This window comes from Salvelinus alpinus, chromosome 5 (genome assembly GCF_045679555.1).
Source record: "Salvelinus alpinus chromosome 5, SLU_Salpinus.1, whole genome shotgun sequence".
NCBI lineage: Eukaryota > Metazoa > Chordata > Actinopteri > Salmoniformes > Salmonidae > Salvelinus > Salvelinus alpinus.
This window is the reverse complement of record NC_092090.1, coordinates 7,364,658-7,384,897: the sequence shown is the minus strand read 5'-3', so window position 1 is coordinate 7,384,897 and position 20,240 is coordinate 7,364,658. Positions and strand designations below refer to the sequence as shown.

At 47.3% G+C, this 20,240-nt stretch overlaps 1 protein-coding gene across 13 annotated transcripts in view; it reads right to left on the bottom strand.

The window, feature by feature from the left end:
• The window catches only part of vps13c (vacuolar protein sorting 13 homolog C), a 229,896-nt gene that overhangs the window by 126,318 nt on the left and 83,338 nt on the right, over nt 1-20,240 (bottom strand). For all 13 annotated transcript variants that reach the window (XR_011674951.1, XM_071400446.1, XM_071400445.1 and 10 more), the window contains 7 exons: nt 13,255-13,372; nt 9,693-9,825; nt 8,116-8,191; nt 5,549-5,649; nt 3,734-3,887; nt 1,626-1,705; nt 832-891 (listed from right to left, as the gene is read on the bottom strand). Coding sequence is in view for 12 of the 13 variants with exons in the window: in XM_071400446.1 (XP_071256547.1) it covers nt 832-891; nt 1,626-1,705; nt 3,734-3,887; nt 5,549-5,649; nt 8,116-8,191; nt 9,693-9,825; nt 13,255-13,372 (722 nt within the window). In the remaining variant the exon portion in view is untranslated. The remainder of the gene's footprint in view (nt 1-831; nt 892-1,625; nt 1,706-3,733; nt 3,888-5,548; nt 5,650-8,115; nt 8,192-9,692; nt 9,826-13,254; nt 13,373-20,240) is intronic.

Genomic DNA, 20,240 nt, shown 5'->3' with positions numbered 1-20,240 from the left:
AGGCGGGGCCTAAACAACTTCAACCCAACTGTGTAACTCCCTCGCCAGAGGCTAACGAGTGTATTCTAGGAGGACTGAATAGAACTGACTAGAACTGATATGCTAAGGACTGAATTCTAGGAGGACTGAATAGAACTGAGACTAGGAGGACTGACTAGAAACTGATAGGCTAAGGACTGAATTCTGGAAAGGACCCTGCTCTCATTCTAAATGTTCTCAGTCCGTCCTCTGTAGATCTATAGCTGGGTAACCAATGAGAGGACAGCACCCTGGAAAGGACCCTGCTCTCAGTCCATCCTCTATAGATCTATAGCTGGGTAACCAATGAGAGGACAGCACCCTGGAAAGGACCCTGCTCTCAGTCCATCCTCTATAGATCTACAGCTGGGTAACCAATGTGAGGACAGCACTCTGGAAAGGACCCTGCTCTCAGTCCATCCTCTATAGATATACAGCTGGGTAACCAATGAGAGGACAGCACCCTGGAAAGGACCCTGCTCTCAGTCCATCCTCTATAGATCTACAGCTGGGTAACCAACGACAGACAGCACCCTAGAAAGGACCCTGCTCTTAGAAAGCATCATGAAGAGTTGTTGAGGAAGTGGTTAGCATACAACTGGCTCTATAAAAATACTGTGAAGAAAAAACAGAACGTGGTGACGAGGAGATGTGTTAGGGGGGGGGGACACAATACCTTCGCAATAATTATCAGCGGTTACCTTGGTTACTCAGAGGGAAAAAAACACTACCAATTCATATCAAATGAGAACTTGTTCTCAACTAGCCTACCTGGTTAAATAAAGGTGAAATAAAACATTTTTTAAAACATACCTTCAGGTTTTGCTCAGTGTTGTCAAACGTGGTCTGGAAATTAGGCCCGTTGATATCAGCCTGTGGGAAGGGATAGCATGTCGTTAATACACACACTTCCTGCTCCGGAAAACACTTCCTGCTCCGGAAAACACTTCCTGCTCCGGAAAACACTTCCTGCTCCGGAAAACACTTCCTGCTCCGGAAAACACTTCATGCTCCGGAAAACACTTCATGCTCCGGAAAACACTTCCTGCTCCGGAAAACACTTCCTGCTCCGGAAAACACTTCCTGCTCCGGAAAACACTTCCAGCTCCGGAAAACACTTCCAGCTCCGGAAAACACTCCCAGCTCCGGAAAACACTCCCTGCTCCGGAAAACACTCCCTGCTCCGGAAAACACTCCCTGCTCCGGAAAACACTCCCTGCTCCGGAAAACACTCCCTGCTCCGGAAAACACTTCCTGCTCCGGAAAACACTTCCTGCTCTGGAAAACACTTCCTGCTCTGGAAAACCACTGCTTAGCTCATATAAGATATCCATAGAAAGACCAACGATACAAATATTGGGATTTGTCTTTCTAAAATAAGATATCGTGCTTGTGAAGTTGGTCATAATGCAATAGAGTGAGAGAGTGAGAGAGTGAGTGAGTGAGTGAGTGAGTGAGTGAGTGAGTGAGTGAGTGAGTGAGTGAGTGAGTGAGTGAGTGAGTGAGTGAGACAGAGAGAGAGAGAGAGACAGAGAGAGGAGAAAGCGATTTGAGACCAACAGAAGGATCGAATGACAAAAGGACCCAGTGAGTAAAACTTGACTTACTTTGGTGTACTCCACTTTGAGCAGGTCAGAGCCGTGCTTGTCTGAGGAGCTGATCAGGTGCAGAGGCTGGTTATTGGAGTCTGGAAATTAACATCATTCATTACGTTAGAAAAGAGGCTGGTCGCTCTTCACCTGGGACGTGATGACGATTAAAGAGCGGGAGGGGCAACTGACGATTAAAGAGCAGAGAGGGGCAACTGACGATTAAAGAGCGGGGAGGGGCAACTGACGATTAAAGAGCGGGGAGGGGCAACTGACGATTAAAGAGCGGGGAGGGGCAACTGACGATTAAAGAGCAGGGAGGGGCAACTGACGATTAAAGAGCAGGGAGGGGCAACTGACGATTAAAGAGCAGGGAGGGGCAACTGACGATTAAAGAGCAGGGAGGGGCAACTGACGATTAAAGAGCAGGGAGGGGCAACTGACGATTAAAGAGCGGGGAGGGGCAACTGACGATTAAAGAGCAGAGAGGGGCAACTGACGATTAAAGAGCGGGGAGGGGCAACTTACGATTAAAGAGCGGGGAGGGGCAACTGACGATTAAAGAGCAGGGAGGAGCAACTGACGATTAAAGAGGGGGGAGGGGCAACTGACGATTAAAGAGCGGGGAGGGGCAACTGACGATTAAAGAGCGGGGAGGGGCAACTGACGATTAAAGAGCAGGGAGGGGCCACTGACGATTAACGAGCGGGGAGGGGCAACTGACGATTAAAGAGCGGGGAGGGGCAACTGACGATTAAAGAGCGGGGAGGGGCAACTGACGATTAAAGAACAGGGAGGGGCAACTGACGATTAAAGAGCAGGGAGGGGCAACTGACGATTAAAGAGCAGGGAGGGGCAACTCCAGTCCTCTGATTGGTTTCACACTTTAACCCCGCCCCAGCTAACACACCTGACTCAAATAATCAACTAATCATGGCTGGAGATGCCCATTCCTGTTATAGAGGGATAGAATCAACTTGACGTTGGAATTTATATAAATCATAGCGATTTCCTGTTTACAGACACCCCATGGCCCAGTCTATATCCTACATGGGCTGCTACTACCATGGCTGTACTGAAGTGGAGGACTTAATCCCAGATACAGTCTCTACTGTAGTCCTACTGTACCTGTGATCTCACAGTAGACTTAATCCCAGATACAGTCTCTACTGTAGTCCTACTGTACCTGTGATCTCACAGTAGACTTAATCCCAGATACAGTCTCTACTGTAGTCCTACTGTACCTGTGATCTCACAGTAGACTTAATCCCAGATACAGTCTCTACTGTAGTCATACTGTACCTGTGATCTAACAGGAGACTTAATCCCAGATACAGTCTCTACTGTAGTCCTACTGTACCTGTGATCTAACAGGAGACTTAATCCCAGATACAGTCTCTACTGTAGTCCTACTGTACCTGTGATCTCACAGTAGACTTAATCCCAGATACAGTCTCTACTGTAGTCCTACTGTACCTGTGATCTCACAGTAGACTTAATCCCAGATACAGTCTCTACTGTAGTCCAACTGTACCTGTAGTCCTACTGATCTCACAGTAGTCCAGGCCTACTTTACGGAGATGAGGGTGGTTAGGGGTTAGGGTTAGTTAGGGTTACTAGTACCTCGTATCTCACAGTAGTCCAGGCCTACTTTACGGAGATGAGGGTGGTTAGGGGTTAGGGTTAGTTAGGGTTACTAGTACCTCGTATCTCACAGTAGTCCAGGCCTACTTTACGGAGATGAGGGTGAGGTTAGGGGTTAGGCCTAGTTAGGGTTACTAGTACCTCGTATCTCACAGTAGTCCAGGCCTACTTTACGGAGATGAGGGTGAGGTCACGTTAGGGGTTAGGGTTAGTTAGGGTTACTAGTACCTCGTATCTCACAGTAGTCCAGGCCTACTTTACGGAGGTAGGATGTGATGGTAGGTCATAGGTTAGGGGTTAGGCTTAGTTAGGGTCACTAGTACCTCGTATCTCACAGTAGTCCAGGCCTACTTTACGGAGATGAGGGTGAGGTCACAGGTTAGGGGTTAGGGTTACTAGTACCTCGTATCTCACAGTAGTCCAGGCCTACTTTACGGAGATGAGGGTGGTTAGGGGTTAGGGTTAGTTAGGGTCACTAGTACCTCGTATCTCACAGTAGTCCAGGCCTACTTTACGGAGGTAGGCTGTGATGGTAAGGTCATAGGTTCTCATCTTGCCCTCTGCTCCCAGCTGAGACACGCTGAGGGCTAACAGGGTGTTCTCCTGGTCAGCCTGACGCGTCAACTCCAACAGCACCTGGGGAACGTCACCAAACAACACCTCAATAACATGATAACGCTTTAGACAGTGGTCCTGTGGTCCTGTGACCCTGTGGTCCTGTGGTCCTGTGGTCCAGTGGTCCTGTGGTCCAGTGACCCTGTGGTCCAGTGACCCTGTGGTCCTGTGACCCTGTGGTCCTGTGACCCTGTGGTCCTGTGACCCTGTGGTCCTGTGACCCTGTGGTCCTGTGGCCCTGTGGTCCTGTGGTCCAGTGACCCTCTGGTCCAGTGACCCTGTGGTCCTGTGGTCCTGTGACCCTGTGGTCCTGTGACCCTGTGGTCCTGTGACCCTGTGGTCCTGTGGTCCAGTGACCCTGTGGTCCAGTGACCCTGTGGTCCAGTGACCCTGTGGTCCTGTGACCCTGTGGTCCTGTGACCCTGTGGTCCTGTGACCCTGTGGTCCTGTGACCCAGTGGTCCTGTGACCCAGTGGTCCTGTGACTCAGTGGTCCTGTGACTCAGTGGTCCTGTGACTCAGTGGTCCTGTGACTCAGTGGTCCTGTGGTCCTGTGGTCCAGTGACCCTGTGGTCCTGTGGTCCAGTGACCCTGTGGTCCAGTGACCCTGTGGTCCAGTGACCCTGTGGTCCAGTGACCCTGTGTTCCTGTGGTCCTGTGGTCCAGTGGTCCTGTGGTCCAGTGACCCTGTGGTCCTGTGGTCCTGTGGTCCAGTGACCCTGTGGTCCAGTGACCCTGTGGTCCAGTGACCCTGTGGTCCTGTGGTCCTGTGACCCTGTGGTCCTGCGACCCTGTGGTCCTGCGACCCTGTGGTCCTGCGACCCAGTGGTCCTGCGACTCAGTGGTCCTGTGACTCAGTGGTCCTGTGACTCAGTGGTCCTGTGACTCAGTGGTCCTGTGACTCAGTGGTCCTGTGACCCAGTGGTCCTGTGACTCAGTGGTCCTGTGACTCAGTGGTCCTGTGACTCAGTGGTCCTGTGACTCAGTGGTCCTGTGACTCAGTGGTCCTGTGGTCCTGTGGTCCAGTGACCCTGTGGTCCAGTGACCCTGTGGTCCAGTGACCCTGTGGTCCAGTGACCCTGTGTTCCTGTGGTCCTGTGGTCCAGTGGTCCTGTGGTCCAGTGACCCTGTGGTCCTGTGGTCCTGTGGTCCAGTGACCCTGTGGTCCAGTGACCCTGTGGTCCAGTGACCCTGTGGTCCTGTGGTCCTGTGGTCCTGCGACCCTGTGGTCCTGCGACCCTGTGGTCCTGTGGTCCTGTGACCCAGTGGTCCTGTGACCCTGTGGTCCTGCGACCCTGTGGTCCTGCGACCCTGTGACCCTGTGGTCCTGTGACCCTGTGGTCCTGTGGTCCTGTGGTCCTGTGACCCTGTGGTCCTGTGGTCCTGTGACCCTGTGTGTGGTCCTGTGACCCTGTGACCCTGTGGTCCTGTGGTCCTGTGACCCTGTGACCCTGTGGTCCTGTGGCCCTGTGACCCTGTGACCCTGTGGTCCAGTGGTCCAGTGACCCTGTGACCCTGTGACCCTGTGACCTTGTGACCCTGTGGTCCTGTAGAGCATAGCGCTTGCAACCCCAGAGTTGTGGGTTCGATTCCCACTGGGGGTCACCAATAGAAAAATGTATTGCTTTGATTATTGGGTTATTCGAACATTATAGAGAAAAACATTACAAAACCACTCCGTACCGCTTTGACTTCAAACTTGAAGTGCAGGTCAGTCAGCTCCTCTGTGACAGAGGGTTGGTGTTCCTCATCCACAGACATATAATACGACTCTCCATCTGAGTCTGGGGAGGAAGACATACAGATTACATACAGATTACATACAGATCACATACAGATTATATACAGACTACATATAGATTGTATGTAATCTATATGTAATCTGTATGTAGTATGTATATAATCTATATGTAATCTGTATGTAGTATGTATATAATCTATATGTAATCTGTATGTAGTATGTATATAGAGTACATACAGATTACATATAGACTACATACAGACTACATACAGACTACATATAGATTACATACAGACTACATACAGATACAGATTACATATAGATTACATACAGACATACAGATTACATACAGATTACATACAGATTACATATAGATTACATAGAGATTACATAGAGATTACATACAGACTACATACAGACTACATATAGACTACATACAGACTACATAGTGTAAAGAGATCACACATACACTGAGTGGACAAAACACCAGGAACACCTTCCTAATATTGATTTGCAACCCCCCTTTGCCCTCACAACAGCCTCAATTCGTCGGGACATGGACTCCACAACGTGCCGGAAGCGTTCCACAGGGATGCTGGTCCATGTTGACTCCACAGGGATGCTGGTCCATGTTGACTCCACAGGGACGCTGGTCCATGTTGACTCCACAGGGATTCTGGTCCATGTTGACTCCACAGGGATGCTGGTCCATGTTGACTCCACAGGGATGCTGGCCCATGTTGACTCCACAGGGATGCTGGTCCATGTTGACTCCACAGGGACGCTGGCCCATGTTGACTCCACAGGGACGCTGGCCCATGTTGACTCCACAGGGATGCTGGTCCATGTTGACTCCACAGGGATGCTGGCCCATGTTGACTCCACAGGGATGCTGGTCCATGTTGACTCCACAGGGATGCTGGCCCATGTTGACTCCACAGGGATGCGGGTCCATGTTGACTCCACAGGGATGCTGGTCCATGTTGACTCCACAGGGATGCTGGCCAATGTTGACTCCACAGGGATGCTGGTCCATGTTGACTCCACAGGGACGCTGGCCCATGTTGACTCCACAGGGACGCTGGCCCATGTTGACTCCACAGGGAAGCTGGCCCATGTTGACTCCACAGGGATGCTGGTCCATGTTGACTCCACAGGGATGCTGGCCCATGTTGACTCCACAGGGATGCTGGCCCATGTTGACTCCACAGGGATGCTGGCCCATGTTGACTCCAATGCCTCCCACAGTCAAATTGGCTGGATGTCCTTTGGGTGGTGGACCATTCTTGATACACACGAGAAACTGTTGAGTTTGAAAAACCCAGCAGCATTGCAGTTCTTGACACTCAAACTGGTGCGCCTGGCACCTACTACCATACCCTGTTCGAAAGGCACTTAAATATTTTATCTCGCCTATTCTCCCTCTGAATGGCACACATACACAATCCAGGTCTCAATTGTCTCAAGGCTTAAAAATCCTTCTTTAACCCGTCTCCTCCCCTTCATCTACACTGATTTGAAGTGGATTTAACAGGTGACATCAATAAGGGATCATAGCTTTCACCTGGACTGGACAGTTTGTCATGAAAAGAGCAGGTGTTCCTAATGCTTTGTCCACTCAGTGTACATCAACTACAGACGTCTGAAAATAAACAGAACATATCCCATAGTGAAAGAAAAGTTTACACTCATTCATGATTCATGCCATACAATAACAGATAGAAGGACTATCTCCTGGTCTTTGTTCTTCAGTAACAGACGGTCCTTCTATCTCCTGGTCTTTGTTCTTCAGTAACAGATAGAAGGACTATCTCCTGGTCTTTGTTCTTCAGTAACAGATGGTCCTTCTATCTCCTGGTCTTTGTTCTTCAGTAACAGATAGAAGGACTATCTCCTGGTCTTTGTTCTTCAATAACAGATAGAAGGACTATCTCCTGGTCTTTGTTCTTCAGTAACAGATGGTCCTTCTGTCTCCTGGTCTTTGTTCTTCAATAACAGATGGTCCTTCTATCTCATGGTCTTTGATTTTCAATAACAGAAGGTCCTTCTGTCTCCTGGTCTTTGATCTTCAGTAACAGATGGTCCTTCTATCTCCTGGTTTTTGTTCTTCAGTAAGATGGTCCTTCTATCGCCTGGTCTTCGTTCTTCAGTAACAGATGGTCCTTCTATCTCCTGGTCTTCGGTAATAGTTGCCATGGAAATGCCCTTGTTTGTCTGATCCAGTTCAGATGAAGGGGGTTGAGCCGCTGACTAAAATACAGTCTTCTGTTACCTGAGGGGGGGGGGGGCTGTTGTATTCTGCCTTGCACTCGACATCGACTCACCTTCCCCAACGGACAACTCTGAGGCATGACATCCATTTTATACAAAGACCAGGAGACAGGAGGAGAATCCCATCTAGTATCAGATTACCTGACCCCTAATTATAACCGTTAAGAGTGGTCAGATAACAGCAGACCCTGGATCAGTTCCTGCAGAAACAGTTTAGTGAAGAACCAGCCACCCTCACCTGTCTCTATTGCATCCAGCAGCACCGGGGTCTGTAAACCCAGGACGTTGGGCCTGGCCTCAGACAAATACAGCATCTAGTGGAGACAAGATGGGGGGGGGGGAGAACAGTTGATTGCCAATCCTATTAGACATGATGAACTGTACCAATATAATGGGTGTGTGTAGGCTACTCTACTGGTGAACTGGGGCATACCAACTGTCCCCAAAATATAATGGGGGTGTGTAGGCTACTCTACTGGTGAACTGGGGCATACCAACTGTACCAATATAATGGGTGTGCGTAGGCTACTCTACTGGTGAACTGGGGCATACCAACTGTACCAATATAATGGGTGTGTGACAGCTACTCTACTGGAACATACCAACTGTACCAATATAATGGGTGTGTGTAGGCTACTCTACTGGTGTACTGGGACATACCAACTGTACCAATATAATGGGTGTGTGTAGGCTACTCTACTGGTGAACTGGGGCATACCAACTGTACCATTATAATGGGTGTGTGTAGGCTACTCTACTGGTGAACTGGGACATACCAACTGTACCAAAATAATGGGTGTGTGTAGGCTACTCTACTGGTGAACTGGGACATACCAACTGTACCAATATAATGGGTGTGTGTAGGCTACTCGCCTGGTGAACTGGGGTATACCAACTGTACCAATATAATGGGTGTGTGTAGGTTACTCTACTGGTGAACTGGGGCATACCAACTGTACCAATATAATGGGTGTGTGTAGGCCACTCTACTGGTGAACTGGGGCATACCAACTGTACCAATATAATGGGTGTGTGTAGGCCACTCTACTGGTGAACTGGGGCATACCAACTGTACCAATATAATGGGTGTGTGTAGGCTACTCTACTGGTGAACTGGGGTATACCAACTGTACCAATATAATGGGTGTGTGTAGGTTACTCTACTGGTGAACTGGGGCATACCAACTGTACCAATATAATGGGTGTGTGTAGGCCACTCTACTGGTGAACTGGGGCATACCAACTGTACCAATATAATGGGTGTGTGTAGGTTACTCTACTGGTGAACTGGGACATACCAAATGCACCAATATAATGGGTGTGTGTAGGCTACTCTACTGGTGAACTGGAACAATATAATGGGTGTGTGTAGGCTACTCTACTGGTGAACTGGGGCATACCAAATGCACCAATATAATGGGTGTGTGTAGGCTACTCTACTGGTGAACTGGGGCATACCACATGCACCAATATAATGGGTGTGTGTAGGCTACTCTACTGGTGAACTGGAACATACCAAATGCACCAATATAATGGGTGTGTGTAGGCTACTCTACTGGTGAACTGGGGCATACCAACTGTACCAATATAATGGGTGTGTGTAAGCTACTCTACTGGTGTACTGGGGCATACCAACTGTACCAATATAATGGGTGTGTGTAGGCTACTCTACTGGTGAACTGGGGCATACCAACTGTACCAATATAATGGGTGTGTGTAAGCTACTCTACTGGTGTACTGGGGCATACCAACTGTACCAATATAATGGGTGTGTGTAGGCTACTCTACTGGTGAACTGGGGCATACCAACTGTACCTTCTGGGTGGGGGTGGAAGGGGTGGAATCACTCTGGGGCAGGGGGATGCTGTTGACCAGGTCCAACACTCCCTGGATCTTCTGGTCTGAGATCTTCACATGGAGGAGAGGCAGTTCTCCAGACACCTTGAATCTGGAACACAGTAGATACCAGGGGTTTACTAATCTGGAACACAGTAGATACCAGAGCTTTACTAATCTGGAACACAGTAGATACCAGAGCTTTACTAATCTGGAACACAGTAGATACCAGATCCTTACTCATCTGGAACACAGTAGATACCAGAGGTTTACTAATCTGGAACACAGTAGATACCAGAGGTTTACTAATCTGGAACACAGTAGATACCAGGGGTTTACTAATCTGGAACACAGTAGATACCAGAGGTTTACTAATCTGGAACACAGTAGATACCAGAGGTTTACTAATATGTAACACAGTAGATACCAGATCCTTACTAATCTGGAACACAGTAGATACCAGAGGTTTACTAATCTGGAACACAGTAGATACCAGAGGTTTACTAATCTGGAACACAGTAGATACCAGAGGTTTACTAATCTGGAACACAGTAGATACCAGAGGTTTACTAATCTGGAACACAGTAGATACCAGAGGTTTACTAATATGTAACACAGTAGATACCAGATCCTTACTAATCTGGAACACAGTAGATACCATACCAGAGCTTTACTAATCTGGAACACAGTAGATACCAGAGCTTTACTAATCTGGAACACAGTAGATACCAGAGGTTTACTAATATGTAACACAGTAGATACCAGATCCTTACTAATCTGGAACACAGTAGATACCAGAGGTTTACTAATCTGGAACACAGTAGATACCAGATCCTTACTAATCTGGAACACAGTAGATACCAGAGGTTTACTAATCTGTAACAGAGTAGATACCAGAGGTTTATTAATCTGGGACACTCAGCTCCCTCAGCCTGGTTAACAGCCTGGTGTTACCTAGCCATCCTGGTTAACAGTCTGGTGTTACCTAGCCATCCTGGTTAACAGCCTGGTGTTACCTAGCCATCCTGGTTAACAGCCTGGTGTTACCTGGCCATCCTGGTTAACAGCCTGGTGTTACCTAGCTCAGCCTGGTTAACAGCCTGGTGTTACCTAGCCATCCTGGTTAACAGTCTGGTGTTACCTAGCTCAGCTCCCTCAGCCTGGTTAACAGCCTGGTGTTACCTAGCCATCCTGGTTAACAGGCTGGTGTTACCTAGCCATCCTGGTTAACAGTCTGGTGTTACCTAGCCATCCTGGTTAACAGTCTGGTGTTACCTAGCTCAGCCTGGTTAACAGTCTGGTGTTACCTAGCCATCCTGGTTAACAGTCTGGTGTTACCTAGCCATCCTGGTTAACAGTCTGGTGTTACCTAGCCATCCTGGTTAACAGCCTGGTGTTACCTAGCCATCCTGGTTAACAGTCTGGTGTTACCTAGCCATCCTGGTTAACAGTCTGGTGTTACCTAGCCATCCTGGTTAACAGCCTGGTGTTACCTAGCTCAGCTCCCTCAGCCTGGTTAACAGCCTGGTGTTACCTAGCCATCCTGGTTAACAGTCTGGTGTTACCTAGCTCAGATCCCTCAGCCTGGTGAACAGCCTGGTGTTACCTAGCCATCCTGGTTAACAGCCTGGTGTTACCTAGCTCAGCTCCCTCAGCCTGGTTAACAGTCTGGTGTTACCTAGCTATCCTGGTTAACAGCCTGGTGTTACCTAGCCATCCTGGTTAACAGCCTGGTGTTACCTAGCTCAGATCCCTCATCCTGGTTAACAGTCTGGTGTTACCTAGCCATCCTGGTTAACAGTCTGGTGTTACCTAGCTCAGTCTGGTTAACAGTCTGGTGTTACCTAGCTCAGCCTGGTTAACAGCCTGGTGTTACCTAGCCATCCTGGTTAACAGCCTGGTGTTACCTAGCCATCCTGGTTAACAGCCTGGTGTTACCTAGCCATCCTGGTTAACAGCCTGGTGTTACCTGGCCATCCTGGTTAACAGCCTGGTGTTACCTAGCTCAGCCTGGTTAACAGCCTGGTGTTACCTAGCCATCCTGGTTAACAGTCTGGTGTTACCTAGCTCAGCTCCCTCAGCCTGGTTAACAGCCTGGTGTTACCTAGCCATCCTGGTTAACAGACTGGTGTTACCTAGCCATCCTGGTTAACAGTCTGGTGTTACCTAGCCATCCTGGTTAACAGTCTGGTGTTACCTAGCCATCCTGGTTAACAGTCTGGTGTTACCTAGCTCAGCCTGGTTAACAGTCTGGTGTTACCTAGCCATCCTGGTTAACAGTCTGGTGTTACCTAGCCATCCTGGTTAACAGTCTGGTGTTACCTAGCTCAGCCTGGTTAACAGACTGGTGTTACCTAGCCATCCTGGTTAACAGTCTGGTGTTACCTAGCCATCCTGGTCAACAGTCTGGTGTTACCTAGCCATCCTGGTTAACAGCCTGGTGTTACCTAGCTCAGCTCCCTCAGCCTGGTTAACAGCCTGGTGTTACCTAGCCATCCTGGTTAACAGTCTGGTGTTACCTAGCTCAGATCCCTCAGCCTGGTGAACAGCCTGGTGTTACCTAGCCATCCTGGTTAACAGCCTGGTGTTACCTAGCTCAGCTCCCTCAGCCTGGTTAACAGTCTGGTGTTACCTAGCTATCCTGGTTAACAGCCTGGTGTTACCTAGCCATCCTGGTTAACAGTCTGGTGTTACCTAGCTCAGCCTGGTTAACAGCCTGGTGTTACCTAGCTCAGATCCCTCATCCTGGTTAACAGTCTGGTGTTACCTAGCCATCCTGGTTAACAGTCTGGTGTTACCTAGCCATCCTGGTTAACAGCCTGGTGTTACCTAGCCATCCTGGTTAACAGCCTGGTGTTACCTAGCTCAGCTCCCTCAGCCTGGTTAACAGTCTGGTGTTACCTAGCTATCCTGGTTAACAGCCTGGTGTTACCTAGCCATCCTGGTTAACAGTCTGGTGTTACCTAGCTCAGCCTGGTTACAGCCTGGTGTTACCTAGCCATCCTGGTTAACAGTCTGGTGTTACCTAGCCATCCTGGTTAACAGTCTGGTGTTACCTAGCCATCCTGGTTAACAGCCTGGTGTTACCTAGCTCAGCTCCCTCAGCCTGGTTAACAGCCTGGTGTTACCTAGCCATCCTGGTTAACAGTCTGGTGTTACCTAGCTCAGATCCCTCAGCCTGGTGAACAGCCTGGTGTTACCTAGCCATCCTGGTTAACAGCCTGGTGTTACCTAGCTCAGCTCCCTCAGCCTGGTTAACAGTCTGGTGTTACCTAGCTATCCTGGTTAACAGCCTGGTGTTACCTAGCCATCCTGGTTAACAGTCTGGTGTTACCTAGCTCAGCCTGGTTAACAGCCTGGTGTTACCTAGCTCAGATCCCTCATCCTGGTTAACAGTCTGGTGTTACCTAGCCATCCTGGTTAACAGTCTGGTGTTACCTAGCCATCCTGGTTAACAGCCTGGTGTTACCTAGCCATCCTGGTTAACAGCCTGGTGTTACCTAGCTCAGATCCCTCATCCTGGTTAACAGTCTGGTGTTACCTGGCCATCCTGGTGTCCTTCTCCACCATGCATTTGGCCAGCTGCAGGTTAAAGTCCATGGGCTGCAGGATGTGCTGTATAGAGGAACCACGTTGACGGGCCGTCTTCCACTCCTCACCTGTAGGGACAGACCGGACCAGTGAGGGACAGTCCGGACCAGTGAGGGACAGACCGGACCAGTGAGGGACAGGCCGGACCAGTGAGGGACAGACCGGAACAGTGAGGGACAGAGCTCAGTGGAGAGACCGGAACAGTGAGGGACAGAGCTCAGTGGGGACAGAGACAGTGAGGGACAGAGCTCAGTAGGGACAGAGACAGAAACAGTGAGGGACAGAGCTCAGTGGGGACAGAGACAGAAACAGTGAGGGACAGAGCTCAGTGGGGACAGAGACAGAAACAATGAGGGACAGAGCTCAGTGGACAGAGACAGAAACAGTGAGGGACAGAGCTCAGTGGACAGAGACAGAAACAGTGAGGGACAGAGACAGTGAGGGACAGAGCTCAGTGGACAGAGACAGAAACAGTGAGGGAGCTCAATGGACAGAGACAGAAACAGTGAGGGACAGAGCTCAGTGGGGACAGAGACAGAAACAGTGAGGGACAGAGCTCAGTGGACAGACGGAAACAGTGAGGGACAGAGACAGGAACAGTGAGGGACAGAGACAGAAACAGTGAGGGACAGAGACAGAAACAGTGAGGGACAGAGCTCAGTGGGGACAGAGACAGAAACAGTGAGGGACAGAGACAGAAACAGTGAGGGACAGAGCTCAGTGGGGACAGAGACAGAAACAGTGAGGGACAGAGACAGAAACAGTGAGGGACAGAGCTCAGTGGACAGAGACAGAAACAGTGAGGGACTGAGCTCCGTGGGGACAGAGACAGAAACAGTGAGGGACAGAGACAGGAACAGTGAGGGACAGAGCTCAGTGGACAGAGACAGAAACAGTGAGGGACAGAGCTCAGTGGGGACAGAGACAGAAACAGTGAGGGACAGAGCTCAGTGGACAGAGACAGAAACAGTGAGGGACAGAGCTCAGTGGGGACAGAGACAGAAACAGTGAGGGCCAGAGACAGGAACAGTGAGGGACAGAGCTCAGTGGACAGAGACAGAAACAGTGAGGGACAGAGCTCAGTGGGGACAGAGACAGAAACAGTGAGGGACAGAGCTCAGTGGACAGAGACAGAAACAGTGAGGGACAGAGCTCAGTGGACAGAGACAGAAACAGTGAGGGACAGAGCTCAGTGGGGACAGAGACAGAAACAGTGAGGGCCAGAGCTCAGTGGGGACAGAGACAGAAACAGTGAGGGCCAGAGCTCAGTGGGGACAGAGACAGAAACAGTGAGGGACAGAGCTCAGTGGGGACAGAGACAGTGAGGGACAGAGCTCAGTGGGGACAGAGACAGAAACAGTGAGGGACAGAGCTCAGTGGGGACAGAGACAGTGAGGGACAGAGCTCAGTGGGGACAGAGACAGGAACAGTGAGGGACAGAGCTCACCGTTTCATAGTCTACTGCCTCGTGCACATTGCTGCGCACAATGACTATGAGTGAATGTTTGTTTCATAATGACATTAAAACGGGAAAACACTGTTAGAGGGAAAACATCATTAACGGGGAAACACTGTTAGAGGGAAAACATCATTAACGGGGAAACACTGTTAGAGGGAAAACATCATTAACGGGGAAACTGAACATCTGAGTGGTTTCATGAGACACAGATGAAAATATCAGTTTGAAATGCAGTAAGGGGGAAGGTCTGGAGATGCAACAACTAGCATGGGTTGCTAATACAGAAGATTTATAGATGCAACAACTAGCATGGGTTGCTAATACAGAAGGTCTGGAGATGCAACAACTAGCATGGGTTGCTAATACAGAAGATCTGGAGATGCAACAACTAGCATGGGTTGCTAATACAGAAGATCTGGAGATGGAACAACTAGCATGGGTTGCTAATACAGAAGGTCTGGAGATGCAACAACTAGCATGGGTTGCTAATACAGAAGATCTGGAGATGCAACAACTAGCATGGGTTGCTAATACAGAAGATCTGGAGATGCATCAACTAGCATGGGTTGCTAATACAGACAATTTATAGATGCAACAACTAGCATGGGTTGCTAATACAGAAGATCTGGAGATGCAACAACTACCATGGGTTGCTAATACAGAATATCTAAAGATGCAACAACTAGCATGGGTTGCTAATACAGAAGATCTGGAGATGCAACAACTAGCATGGGTTGCTAATACAGAAGATCTGGAGATGCAACAACTAGCATGGGTTGCTAATACAGAAGGTCTATAGATGCAACAACTAGCATGGGTTGCTAATACAGAAGATCTAAAGATGCAACAACTAACATGGGTTGCTAATACAGAAGATCTGGAGATGCAACAACTAGTGTGGGTTGCTAATACAGAAGATTTATAGATGCAACAACTAGCATGGGTTGCTAATACAGAAGATCTGGAGATGCAACAACTAGCATGGGTTGCTAATACAGAAGATCTAAAGATGCAACAACTAGCATGGGTTGCTAATACAGAAGATCTAAAGATGCAACAGCTAGCATGGGTTGCTAATACAGAAGATCTGGAGATGCAACAACTAGCATGGGGTGCTAATACAGAAGATCTGGAGATGCAACAACTAGTGTGGGGTGCTAATACAGAAAATCTAAAGATGCAACAACTAGCATGGGTTGCTAATACAGAAGATCTGGAGATGCAACAACTAGCATGGGTTGCTAATACAGAAGATTTATAGATGAAACAACTAGCATGGGTTGCTAATACAGAAGATCTATAGATGAAACAACTAGCATGGGTTGCTAATACAGAAGATCTATAGATGCAACAACTAGCATGGGTTGCTAATACAGAAGATCTGGAGATGCAACAACTAGCATGGGTTGCTAATACAGAAGATCTGGAGATGCAACAACTAGTGTGGGTTGCTAATACAGAAGATTTATAGATGCAACAACTAGCATGGGTTGCTAATACAGAAGATCTGGAGATGCAACAACTAGCATGGGTTGCTAATACAGAAGATCTAAAGATGCAACAACTAGCATGGGTTGCTAATACAGAAGATCTAAAGATGCAACAGCTAGCATGGGTTGCTAATACAGAAGATCTGGAGATGCAACAACTAGCATGGGGTGCTAATACAGAAGATCTGGAGATGCAACAACTAGCATGGGTTGCTAATACAGAAGATCTGGAGATGCAACAACTAGTGTGGGGTGCTAATACAGAAAATCTAAAGATGCAACAACTAGCATGGGTTGCTAATACAGAAGATCTGGAGATGCAACAACTAGTGTGGGGTGCTAATACAGAAAATCTAAAGATGCAACAACTAGCATGGGTTGCTAATACAGAAGATCTGGAGATGCAACAACTAGTGTGGGTTGCTAATACAGAAAATCTAAAGATGCAACAACTAGCAAGGGTTGCTAATACAGACGATCTGGAGATGCAACAACTAGTGTGGGTTGCTAATACAGAAGATTTATAGATGCAACAACTAGCATGGGTTGCTAATACAGAAGATCTGGAGATGCAACAACTAGCATGGGTTGCTAATACAGAAGATCTGGAGATGCAACAACTAGCATGGGTTGCTAATACAGAAGATTTATAGATGCAACAACTAGCATGGGGTGCTAATACAGAAGATCTGGAGATGCAACAGCTAGCATGGGTTGCTAATACAGACGATCTGGAGATGCAACAACTAGCATGGGTTGCTAATACAGAAGATCTGGAGATGCAACAACTAGCATGGGTTGCTAATACAGAAGATTTATAGATGCAACAACTAGCATGGGTTGCTAATACAGAAGATCTGGAGATGCAACAACTAGCATGGGGTGCTAATACAGAAGATTTAAAGATGCAACAGCTAGCATGGGTTGCTAATACAGAAGATCTGGAGATGCAACAACTAGCATGGGTTGCTAATACAGAAGATTTATAGATGCAACAACTAGCATGGGTTGCTAATACAGAAGATCTGGAGATGCAACAACTAGTGTGGGTTGCTAATACAGAAGATTTATAGATGCAACAACTAGCATGGGTTGCTAATACAGAAGATCTGGAGATGCAACAACTAGCATGGGTTGCTAATACAGAAGATCTGGAGATGCAACAACTAGCATGGGTTGCTAATACAGAAGATTTATAGATGCAACAACTAGCATGGGGTGCTAATACAGAAGATCTGGAGATGCAACAGCTAGCATGGGTTGCTAATACAGACGATCTGGAGATGCAACAACTAGCATGGGTTGCTAATACAGAAGATCTGGAGATGCAACAACTAGCATGGGTTGCTAATACAGAAGATTTATAGATGCAACAACTAGCATGGGTTGCTAATACAGAAGATCTGGAGATGCAACAACTAGCATGGGGTGCTAATACAGAAGATTTAAAGATGCAACAGCTAGCATGGGTTGCTAATACAGAAGATCTGGAGATGCAACAACTAGCATGGGTTGCTAATACAGAAGATTTATAGATGCAACAACTAGCATGGGTTGCTAATACAGAAGATCTGGAGATGCAACAACTAGTGTGGGTTGCTAATACAGAAGATTTATAGATGCAACAACTAGCATGGGTTGCTAATACAGAAGATCTGGAGATGCAACAACTAGCATGGGTTGCTAATACAGAAGATCTGGAGATGCAACAACTAGCATGGGTTGCTAATACAGAAGATTTATAGATGCAACAACTAGCATGGGGTGCTAATACAGAAGATCTGGAGATGCAACAGCTAGCATGGGTTGCTAATACAGACGATCTGGAGATGCAACAACTAGCATGGGTTGCTAATACAGAAGATCTGGAGATGCAACAACTAGCATGGGTTGCTAATACAGAAGATTTATAGATGCAACAACTAGCATGGGTTGCTAATACAGAAGATCTGGAGATGCAACAACTAGCATGGGTTGCTAATACAGAAGATTTATAGATGCAACAACTAGCATGGGTTGCTAATACAGAAGATCTGGAGATGCAACAACTAGCATGGGGTGCTAATACAGAAGATTTAAAGATGCAACAGCTAGCATGGGTTGCTAATACAGAAGATCTGGAGATGCAACAACTAGCATGGGTTGCTAATACAGAAGATTTATAGATGCAACAACTAGCATGGGTTGCTAATACAGAAGATCTGGAGATGCAACAACTAGCATGGGGTGCTAATACAGAAGATCTGGAGATGCAACAACTAGCATGGGTTGCTAATACAGAAGGTCTAGAGATGCAACAACTAGCATGGGTTGCTAATACAGAAGATCTGGAGATGCAACAACTAGCATGGGGTGCTAATACAGAAGATCTGGAGATGCAACAACTAGCATGGGTTGCTAATACAGAAGATCTAAAGATGCAACAACTAGCATGGGTTGCTAATACAGAAGATCTGGAGATGCAACAACTAGCATGGGTTGCTAATACAGAAGATCTGGAGATGGAACAACTGGCATGGGTTGCTAATACAGAAGGTCTGGAGATGCAACAACTAGCATGGGTTGCTAATACAGAAGGTCTGGAGATGCAACAACTAGCATGAGTTGCTAATACAGAAGATCTGGAGATGCAACAACTAGCATGGGGTGCTAATACAGAAGATCTGGAGATGCAACAACTAGCATGGGTTGCTAATACAGAAGGTCTAGAGATGCAACAACTAGCATGGGTTGCTAATACAGAAGATCTGGAGATGCAACAACTAGCATGGGGTGCTAATACAGAAGATTTATAGATGAAACAACTAGCATGGGTTGCTAATACAGAAGATCTATAGATGCAACAACTAACATGGGTTGCTAATACAGAAGATCTGGAGATGCAACAACTAGCATGGGGTGCTAATACAGAAGGTCTGGAGATGCAACAACTAGCATGGGTTGCTAATACAGATGATTTATAGATGAAACAACTAGCATGGGTTGCTAATACAGAAGATCTATAGATGCAACAACTAGCATGGGTTGCTAATACAGAAGATTTATAGATGAAACAACTAGCATGGGTTGCTAATACAGAAGATCTATAGATGCAACAACTAGCATGGGTTGCTAATACAGAAGATTTATAGATGCAACAACTAGCATGGGGTGCTAATACAGAAGATCTGGAGATGCAACAACTAGCATGGGGTGCTAATACAGAAGGTCTGGAGATGCAACAACTAGCATGGGTTGCTAATACAGAAGATTTATAGATGAAACAACTAGCATGGGTTGCTAATACAGAAGATCTATAGATGCAACAACTAGCATGGGTTGCTAATACAGAAGATTTATAGATGAAACAACTAGCATGGGTTGCTAATACAGAAGATCTATAGATGCAACAACTAGCATGGGTTGCTAATACAGAAGATTTATAGATGCAACAACTAGCATGGGGTGCTAATACAGAAGATCTGGAGATGCAACAACTAGCATGGGTTGCTAATACAGAAGATTTATAGATGCAACAACTAGCATGGGTTGCTAATACAGAAGATCTATAGATGCAACAACTAGCATGGGTTGCTAATACAGAAGATCTATAGATGCAACAACTAGTGTGGATTGCAATACAGAAGGTCTAGAGATGCAACAACTAGCATGGGTTGCTAATACAGACGATATATAGATGCAACAACTAGCATGGGTTGCTAATACAGAAGGTCTGGAGATGCAACAACTAGCATGGGGTGCTAATACAGAAGGTCTATATAGATGCAACAACTAGTGTGGGTTGCTAATACAGAAGGTCTATATAGATGCAACAACTAGCATGGGTTGCTAATACAGAAGATCTGGAGATGCAACAACTAGCATGGGGTGCTAATACAGAAGGTCTGGAGATGCAACAACTAGCATGGGTTGCTAATACAGAAGATTTATAGATGAAACAACTAGCATGGGTTGCTAATACAGAAGATCTATAGATGCAACAACTAG